General features: G+C 35.3%; 1 protein-coding gene across 2 annotated transcripts in view; it reads right to left on the bottom strand.

Moving 5' to 3' along the window:
- Positions 1 to 668: 668 nt before the first annotated feature.
- The window catches only part of jim (zinc finger protein jim), a 58,084-nt gene continuing 47,711 nt past the window's right edge, over positions 669 to 11,041 (bottom strand). Inside the window, exons 2-3 of one of the 2 annotated variants that reach the window (XM_088226656.1) lie at positions 7,583 to 8,524; positions 669 to 7,121 (exon numbers count right to left, since the gene is read on the bottom strand). In XM_088226656.1, coding sequence (XP_088082782.1) covers positions 6,184 to 7,121; positions 7,583 to 8,524 — 1,880 coding nt within the window. In that variant the 3' untranslated portion in view covers positions 669 to 6,183. The remainder of the gene's footprint in view (positions 7,122 to 7,582; positions 8,525 to 11,041) is intronic. The other variant, XM_088226666.1, reaches the window with a different exon arrangement.

The raw sequence follows: 11,041 nt of genomic DNA, 5'->3' as shown, positions 1-11,041 counted from the left end.
AAAATTATTTTCTGGAGAATCTTTCGGATTCTCCATGTCGGAAATTTTATGATCCCTCATACGGGAAAAGTCGCAATGCATTCTGTGCTAGTGGGTTTAGTATAACGAGCTAGTCATTTTCTAGTTCATTGAATAAGATATGGAGATCATTCTGGATATGGGATCGCCATATTTACAACAAAATTTTTTAGTCATAAATCCCCAAACTGGTTAAGAATACGTAGTCATTCCCTGAAAAGTTTTTTTTTAAAGCTTCAGTTACTGGAAATGCTATATGGGTAGGTTCAGTTCACCGGCAGTAATTTGAGATTTCTACTTTTTCTGACTAAGTCGTTAATGAGTTAAATCATTATTTGCTTTGTATTTTTTCAATTTGGTACTTAAATGAAATTTTTTGTAAAAAAATATATTGTTATTAATGTATTTTTTTCTTTTCTGGTATATTTTGCCCACGAAGAAAAAACTCAAGTTTCCTTCTAAAACACCAAAAATAAACTTGCAATTCGATCTTTTTGTGACTGATCTGTTTTTTTCTTTACAAAGCCTTTATAAAATAAACTTACTGGAATTATAAAATACATACAAGTATTTATTTATAACTTTCATCGTTTATAAACTTAGATTGTGTGATTGTGTAGGTCTGGGTAAGGAAAGAAAAACACTGAATGTATATATATATTTACATGGTTTTTATCTCTTTATTATAGGATATAATCATTGTTGATATTCAATTTTATTACATAATTTTCAAAGGGTAAAAGATAAAATGGTGGCATTTATCAATATGGGAGAAGTAATGCAATTATAAAATTAAAGTAATATTATTTCCAAATGTACAATTTTTATAAATAATGGATTAAAACTATTTTATCAATTATTATTCTGGCAAGAATTTTTATAATAATATTATTAAAATGATTTTTTAAAATTTAAATATTGATATGAATAAAAATACAAATGACAGTAAGACATAAAGTACTTGTAGGTTCAAAATGTGGAATAAAAACATTGTAATATTGAATAGAAAATATCTGCGGATGGCTGTCTCCCACTTTCTTCACTTAAAACACCTACATAAAATATTAGTCTGGTTACCTATTGATTTGTGTAACGCACAATGCTCTGTAGAGAATAATATAACAAGATCCGTAACAAGAACTCTGTGTAAAAAGAATCCTGGTCATATGCCGGTTCCTCTATTGTAATATTGTATTGTATGAAAAAATAAACCATTTCATTTACTGCAATTATCACTATAACAAGGACTTTATTACTTATTTATTTGTAATAACTATTATTATGTAAAATGCAAATACTTTTCCACTGCGTTCACATCCTGACAAGACGGCCGCTCAGTGGAAATGTATACTGTTGAAAAATGCACATTCTGACTGGAAACTACTGCACGGTATCTCGTTATTTTTATAATTTACAAATGACATCATAAGATGTTCAGCTATTTGCTTCATTTTGTACTTTATGCATCAGAGAAAATGATTCTAGTTCTGAAGTCATTTTACATTATGGAGGCAAAATGTGCATTTTGGAGTATGAATATGTTTTATCCTTATATATTAAATTTAACATGTAACTATATCACTTGTTTTACCTAATAATGTAATTATTCACCGAAATTTTATTTTTGTTTTTTCTTTCTACACAAGACATACATATTTAAAAAATAAATCAATTTAAATTCTAATATGACTCATGGTTAGTAAAAAATGATTTTTCAAATAAAAATTATAGAGTGGAGAGATTTAAAATGCACACTTTGGTGATTGCTGTTTTCATTCTACCATGAGTTTGATAATTCATATCGGTTATTACATATTTTGAGATATGTTCATAAATAATTTACAATACCAAAAATAAATGCTTTTATTAAAGTCCATACATATTTTTCCTACTAAAAAAATTGTATGACACTGATCTTTTGTAAGTTTATGTTATTAAACAATATGCATAAATAATTATATCTGTACAAATGCGGAATAAAATGTTTACATATGCCAATAAAACTGATCAATGGTAGTTTTAAATTTGATTCTCGTCATTCCCTTTCTTTAAATCATCAATGAAACATAAGTAGAGTTACAAATAAGAGTCGCATGTTCTGTATCTTTGATAACATAATTCAATCCTATTTAGTATCACAATGTAAGATGCGTGCGAGGGCTAAGAATAATAAGATTTACATATAATGTGTATTAGATAAAAGACTGAAAGCCGCATAACACATTACAAAGTGATCGAGTACAGTTGAGCAAATAACTTACCAACTAATAAATCAATATAACCCTTGTAATATAAGAAATAGGATGAAGAATTAAACATTTGTATTACTCAACACGTAAAATGATGCGCCGAGCAACTAAACACTTCAATGTGGTTAATATGTAGTCTAAATGACAGCGGCTGTAAAGTTAGTGGATTGGTATAAAATGTATTAATTAACAATAAACCTGTAACAAAATGCAGAGCTATGTGTATAATGAGTGTACAACAACTGTATAGATTGATATATTTGCTATATTATGTTTGTTTGTAGAATAACCTAGTAAAGAAAAATATCCTGTTTAACAACAAATTCAATACAATCATAAATATGGTTACTCATTAGAATAATGCATTTTCGTCACAACATATGACTTATTGTTTCAGTATGAGGTTTGAGATATTGTTTTCTTTCTATTATCATTATTTGTATAAAATAAATATTTCCTTATTGTTTCTATGGATTTTAATGGTACTGTATAAAAATGTATTTGTGTTTCTAGTCTTCTATGGCACTAATCTTAGTGAATAACAAAGACAGCAGCTTAAATATGTCTGTAAGTAACGGTAGGCCCAGTTACTCACACACAACTAACCTCAACATTTAACAGCACAGTTTGTGCAAGCATTGTTCTTCGTGTTTATCAAGGCCAATGCCCCAATGTTTGTCGATGTTCGTAATATAATCTGGGCCTGCCAAATAAAAATAGCCCTTTTAGGAACAAAATCAATATATATTTAAGAATGAGTTCTTGGTAAACACATATATACAGTAAGGCTTACTAGCACTTCTAAGCTGAAAGTACAAAACACATATTATTCTCGTTTCTGTAGGTAATTAATATTTAATTTCTTCAAAAAATCATTATTTTGAGATTTCCCCCCCTTCATTTCCAATGACAAAAAGTAGTCCTCCCTATAGTTAGAAACAATTGTATGTATTTTGTGGTTTTATCACGGTTGTGCGCAAGAGATAAAATTTTAAAGAATAAAAACAAGTTGGCATTATTATTATAAATAATTAAAAAATGATAACCACCTACTTAATGAGAATTCCATTTATCACAGCATGGCTCAGTCCTTAATTGATAAAATTATACAATTATCCGTGGCTAATGCTGTGCTCTCCTTTAGTCAAATTACACCACCGTATTATCATTTGGGTACACTAAATACTCTCATGTCGGGTAAACTGTATTGTCCAACCGAGTGGTTCCCTACGCAGCTGACATACTGCCGAGTATACTATACTCTACAAGTTAAGTAGTCGTAATATCTATTGTTATTATATAACATTAATTTAGTCTTGTTGCTCCAGTATGTGTGTGTACAACCTTGAAGGTTCTATTCGTTAATAAATATATTTAATAGTAAAAACAATTCAAATCTTCTTAATCTACCAGCACTTTCATGAGAATAGTAATAATATAACCGAGTAAGCCTTTCAAATAATATAACTCGGGCAGGCGAGAAACGAATACTTGTATAGAGTGCACTTATAGTGTCAAATTTACACTTTTTAACAAGGCATAACTTTATTGTTGTTTAAGAAACAGTTATAATTTATTAAATATTAGCTTATGTGACATGAATAATGAAAGATGTTCCCGAAGTGAGATGATACTTAGTCAATATTGCAACATAAAATTAGGCCCAGGCAATGATGTTCCAACTGCAATGTGGTTAAAATACCAATTAGGTTTTGTATAAAAGTATTCTTACAATGTAAATTTAAAGCAAAGTGTGGCAACTAGAGACACCGAACAAGTGTACTGAATATGACTTTTGAGAGATAAATAAAACAATATATTATTTAACAAGATGCAAACTATCTGGTGATTGCATAAAAGTCTGGAACAAATAATTCATGTAAAAATATGCATTATGTATTTAATATTAAAATAACTATTTTAAATCAAAATTCTTACATAAAGTTTAAATAAAACTTTAAAAACACTGTTCACTTTAAAACAATTTACATATTATTTAAATGATATTCTTACAAAACTTAATGATAAAAGCACACATAGTGTATAAAGTGCTACATAAATAATGCACTACAATAATAATAACATTGGCAAGTATTAATACCGTGCTTCTTACATTTACTAATATAATCCATTCCTTTACCACCTCTGATACGCACTTCTTAAAGCTTTTATTTTACCTGGAAGAATAAAAAGAACTCTTGGCAGTGTGTAACGGGTGAGACTTCTCTACGGCTGTAAAGTTACAGACTTGTGGTATCACAGGTAACTTTTTCTTTTTACATGATAATGGAGTTGTTTTATATTTGTTTTCACTATGACCTTCATGTTTAAAAAAAAAGACATCTTGATATCTCTTTGGATTGGCATAAAATTTTAATGAAAAGAATCACCGGAGAAGCCGCAACAAACAGTAAATACTTAGTGTTTACCGATTGGATAATGTATAACTTTTCCTTTTCATTCGTACGACTCAAACATTTCAAATAGTACAATATACAAGTGTAAAAATGTAAATGCAATTTATTGGAAATAGTCCTCGGATGTTGGGCCAATTTTGGACACGTTTAGGAATGTTAAATAATCGAAACATCATAAAATTGAACTGGAAAGCAAATAATATATTGCGAGTGTAATGTAATTAATTGACTGATATTGTTATTGTGTTATGGCCTTCATCAACCAAGAACTGGAAGGACGGGAAAACTTGTTGAATATATTGAAATGCGTAGTATCTATTGAGAAAATATAATACCATATATCCAGTTAAGTGTAAAACACTCCACCCAACCATTAGGCACCTTTATTGCGCAGCTCCACATCTTCCTTTTGCTCTGTTCAAGGTACGTCGGTATCATTTATTACTATTGGAGAAGATGGATTTACAATACAGCATATTTCCAGTCCAACATAACCTCTGTTTAGTTCAAGTATAATCATGTTAATTATGAAATTGAATAGGAAATAAGTATAATCTTCAGTGAGAGTCAAGAAGCAATCGGAAGTACCGAGGAAGATTATCATCATGGAGAAAAAAATTGATGAATATACCATTAACATTGAAGGCAAAAGTAAAGATCACAGATAAGCAATTCAGATACATATAACATGCAAGGTACGTTAGAAGAATATTGCCATATTGTAAATAAATTGTCCTCTGCCGCAACTGGTACTATTTACATTTAAAATATTACTTTATATAACTGTAAATATAACAATATGTATGTCAATCGATATAAAAATGTATGGAGGGCTTGTAGATTACAAAAATATGAAAAATTATTCCGGTGAGCGCAGGTTTAGTGGAGCCGCGTTCTTTCCTATTCCTAACTCTCTTTAGCCTATGATTTATACTAAAATTACAGTTTAAAAAATACACAAAGAGATCACACAGTTAAACCTTATACATGTATATAAACAAATCTCATAAGTATTAAATCGTATTATAATGTATATGGAGCAAGTAACAATAAACCCTCGGTATCTCTTGGCTTTTAACTAGCCAAAGACAATCTTGGTCACATTCCTATCTTTTTGAAAGCTTTATTCACGTTCACGAGTACCCGAGTACCACAGGTTTACTGCGCTAATCATATTTCCCGAAATGTACGGATAAAACTAGTTTGTTTATTTGATAGAAACATACGTTGACAAAAGGTTTTTGAAAATTTTTGGATATTTTATGTGCGCCGAAGATATTATTATTATCAGAAGTTTTACAATTTATCTACCTAAAACTATTCTTTTTTTACATCGAGATTTGGAATAAAATTTTTAATCATCAACCTGAAACATTGTCTACGGCGCAGTTTACATTCAATTGAATTTCTCAAACTTACTACCAAAATGGAATATCCTTTTGTGAAGTAGTTTCCATACGAGCACCGTGCTACGCTATGGAGAAAAACAGGGCGGACTGTCACTGTGCCAGCTGAGGCGGAGGTGGCTTGAACTCCTGAGGAGCAGGGGAACCCTGAGAGAACTGCTGGAAGGGCGGCGCATAGCACTGCGGGAAGTACAGCTCGGGCTTCACGGGAGGCAGGGCACGCAGTAGGGGCTGCTTGCTATCCAGCAGAGAGTTGCAGTTGTTGTTGCGCCGATTCTTGGCTGCGTGAGGGTTCATGTGGTTGTCAATGTGCTTTTTCACCTCTGGCTCCGTAGCGAAACGCCGTCGGCAGTTGGGCATAGGGCAGCAGAATGGTCGGTCGCCCTGATGTGTACGCGTATGCTGGTCCAAGATGGCCTTCTGCCGGAAGTCTTTGCCACACTGGCCACACTTGTAAGGTTTTTCACCTGTGTGGATACGAAGGTGTTGATTAAGGATAGTCCTCTGTCGAAAAAAGCGCGGGCAGTATACACAGCCATAAGGTTTCTCATTTGTGTGGATGCGTAAGTGCTGCGTGAGATGGGACTGCTGTCGGAAACGCTTGCCGCATTCGGGACAGGGGTAGGGTCGGGATTCGATGTGGATACACCCGTGCTGGAGTAAGGTAGACTTTTGTTTAAACTCTTTTTGGCAGATGGGGCAGCGAACGTAGAGAGGCATGCCAGCGGAACGCCCATGCTGGATGACATCGGGCAAGCCTTTACCTCCTCCCGCGCCCTTGAGATATTGTAAGGCGCTGAAGTTCGCCCCGCCGAATACAGAGTGACCGAGTCCCTTGGGGTCCTTGAAATAGGCTGGGTACTGTATAGAGTCCGTGGGGGAGAAGCATCCATTTCGGTCCGGATGAGAACTGTCTGCATCGCCAAATGTAGAGGCTACTTCTTCTTTTCCTTCATCTTGTGGGAAAGGCATGTCTTGGGGCCAAAGGGTTGGAGTCATTCCGTTCTTGAATATTAGATGGGGGGACACATCTGAAAAATATAAATATAAATATGTTAGGAAATTAATTGAAAAAAAGGTTTTTTATTGTTTGCGCATAATTTATCAATTTCCTATGAATGAACTCGGTAATAACCGACCGCGATGAAATTTTAAATAATTATTGTGGTTCCTCAATTAGGCTGCATCGGAGTTTGGGAGAAAATATAAGATGAATAAGGGAATGACATGAAAATGAACAGAAGGCCAATCGGTGAGAGAGCAAATCGTGATCCTCGATCTGTAATACAGGGAGTCGCGCAATATTCTCATCTTATTACTCTTACTTTATAATGAACGTTAAAGGTAATCGTTTTTGGAATCAAGCGTGTCTTGGAAGCTCGGCGACTGCGACTGGGGGAGTACAGTGAAGGGGAAAGGGGAAGCACAAGGGGGGGTCGCCGAGAGGGAGGGGCACAATGCACAATGCTCTGTATATGAGAATATCGCTCGCCTTGGTGTGTGCGGACGTGCTGATTCAGGATGGCCTTCTGGCGGAAATGTTTGCCGCACTCCCCGCACGAGTAGGGCTTCTCACCGGAATGGATGCGCAGGTGCTGGTTGAGGATGGCTCGCTGGCGGAAGGTGCGCGGGCAGTACACGCACGCGTACGGCTTCTCGTTGGCGTGGATGCGCAAGTGCTGCGTGAGGTGAGACTGCTGGCGGAAGCGTTTGCCGCACTCCGGGCAGCCGTAGGGTCGCGAGTCCGTGTGGATGCGCTCGTGCTGCAGCAGCGTGCTCTTCTGCTTGAAGTCCTTGCCGCAGGTGAGGCACTTGAAGAGGCGAAGGTCTCCGTTGGGGTTGGGCTTGCGCGGCTTGGCCATCAGGCCGTCCGCCACGTGGACTCCCTGCTGGATGATGTCGGGCAGCGCGCTGCGCAGGTCCGGCATGCTGCCGTACTGGTGGCCGTCGGGCAGCGACAGCTGGAGCGGGCCACCGTCCCCCAGGGGCAGCATGGAGCCGGGCTGCTTCAGGTAGTGGAGGCCGGGGAAGCCGCCCGGCGCCAGCATGTGGCCCCCCGCCGGGTGCTGGCTGCGCGCGTAATACTGCTGCTGCAGCTCCTGGTGCTGCTCGGCGGGGGACGCGTAGCACGCGGCGCGCTCCAGCGGCTCCGACGGCAGGTGGGCCGGGGACGGCTGCTGCGCCAGCTGCGGCAGCTCCTGCTCGGCCAAGGTCGGCTGGTCAGCCGGGGAGGGGCTCCCGATTTGCTGCTGTTGCTGCTGCTGTTGCTGCTGCTGCTGCTGTTGCTGTTCTGTCTCCGTCTGATGCGGGGAGCCGCCGCTGGGGGGAGACTGGTGTTGCCCCCCCCCGTACGTCCCGTCCAGGACTCCACTCCCCCACTGCCCCTGCCCCCTCTCCATGCCATCTTTATACAGCACATAGGGCGCTCCAGTATCTGAAAGAAATAACAAATAATATCTTAACTTATGTCCAAATTACTTATTTTTTTAGTTAAGTTATATTTTGTGTGATTCACCGACCCCTTGGAATAACAAGGTTCCATCTGACACTGACACTGACATTGTATTACTAATTTAATACAATTTGTGAACCGTGTTTCACGGTCACACTAACTTTTAACACTTTATAATCCCTGTAACATCCCGTAAATGCAGTGTATAGAAGGAATAAAGCTATCGCGAATGGAACTGTTATCATTCGGCAACTTAAATACACTCGAATTATTTGTTGGAAAAAGCCGATACGAATATGGGATTTATCTAAATATACTTTATTACACGACGTTTCTTCTAAAGCGAGTTTGAGACTCTAATAGGAATTATAAATCATTAGGATTCTTGTTTAAAAAAAACATTAGAATCGCGTTTTATTTTTATAAAAATTAAATAGCATTATACATAGTACCCAACTACCCAAACTAAACACAACGATTAACTGAACGAGGCGAGTGGTGTGTAAGATCAAATTGATTATAACGGATAAGCATTACAGTGTCAATTGATTTCCTTATTATTAATCTGAGCGATATAATTTTACCGTACAGTCGATAATAAAGTCGGATATCCGGTGATAAAAACTCCCCACAGCAAAAGCGCGGAAAATTGATCGTGAATCGAAACGAGCTTTTTATCGCCAAATGCCGCGTATCAAAAAATGAGATCGTATTGTTAACTTATCAACATGACCATTTTATTTTTTCACCGTTAATCGAGAAATAACGACCGTTACAATTGGTAATAAGATATCTGTGTCCGGTGAAATGCGTACTCTCATACAATGCACTCTATCTCTGTCCAAAACGTGACCATCTCTGACCATCTGCTATCTGCAGTGGTTTCACTAAAAGGTGTTAATTGTTAATGGTCGGTGATTACAATACAAACTGAATTGTCACCTCCGCCAACTCCATTCTTCTATGAATGAAAATCGAAAACAGAATATGAAAAAAACTTTACGATATATCTACCTCTATATCGACACCCACGTTCCTACGTATAATATCGTAATCCAGAAAACGCGATTTTACAGGAGAAGAATTTGAAGAAATTGTTCTCCAGTATAAATCTAAATATAGACCGATTTTTAAGAAAAATAGGTATGTATATTAATTTTTATAACTTTTTTCACATAAGCTTAGAAACAACTTGAAATATTTTTTGGTTTTTTTAAAATGCATGTACGATATTATACTTTTGAAAAGACGTTATGAATGACATACGATATTATACTTTGTAAAGTAATTAAATTAAAATATTTTAAGAATGGCATACAACAAATCACATTAGGATTATTAAAAAAAAATGTATGTGTAACATGCGATAATTAGTTATTGATACTCAAAAACGATGTATATAATCGTAAGCAGCACCAATCAAAATATATGTTGTTAAAATATTAGTATTAAAACTAAACGAATACAATAATATAATTCAGGCTGTTAATTTTTTATCTGTTATTCATTGTTTTTGTAAATGTAAATAATATTATTAAATTAGTACAAATATAATCTTCACTAACAAGCTACAGAAAGTGGCTTGGTGGGATTTTAGTTTTAGTAAAAATATAACAAGTGATTTTTTTTTTAAATTGTAAAAATGTATAATTATACTATTAAAAAAAAATAAAAAAATAACATCAATGTTCGATTGTTGTGAACTCATCAATTTTATTAATGTGCGAGTGCCTGGTCGAGTTACCCGATGTAATACTCCGTTCTACTGCGGTCCATCATTGACAAATCACCAGTAGTACGGATGCACGTACTTGCGAACCAATATGCTAACAACATCGATGTCTTTAACATGAGTCTTGTAAATTAAAAAAATCAATGTATATGTTCCATATCAACTAGAACTTAATATTCTGTTTATATTGTATTGTAATATTATGTACCTAGCTGCTTTAAACCTTAAAACGGTATTTCTATAAATATATTTGTATGTTATTTTATTTTATTTTTATTTTTTTAAATAAAAGAAATATTTGCGTTCTTATGATTTACCCAAATATTTAATTTTGAGGGCCATTTTCAACGAGTTGTAAATAACTCACTATTAGAAAATGGAATCAAGTTGGGGTAGAGTGGGATTCGAACCACGGACCTTTGGTCCGTGAGTCCGAGACACTAGCCACGGGACCACAACCCGATCAAATTATTTGTTTATCTATTTTTATATTTTTAATATCTAGCTTCTATAGCTTCTTTTTAATTTTTTTTTATGTAAACCAACTATACTTCTAAACACTGTTCTATATTTTATTTCTTAATATTATATTTTTTAAATGTATGTTGTTTATACAATCATCTTTTTATTTTTATACCATCTATACTTCTAAACAATGTTCCTATCTTTTATTTCTGTATATTGAATTATTTGAATTTATGCTGTTTATATACTCATCTTCTTTTTTCATACCAACTTTACTTCTAAACAGTGTTCTGTCTTTTATT

Source organism: Micrasema longulum, unplaced genomic scaffold (genome assembly GCF_059751315.1).
Source record: "Micrasema longulum isolate JH-2025_06_02 unplaced genomic scaffold, ASM5975131v1 h1tg000040l, whole genome shotgun sequence".
Taxonomy (NCBI): domain Eukaryota; kingdom Metazoa; phylum Arthropoda; class Insecta; order Trichoptera; family Brachycentridae; genus Micrasema; species Micrasema longulum.
The sequence above is the reverse complement of the archived record's forward strand: the minus strand, read 5'-3'. Positions and strand labels throughout refer to the sequence as shown.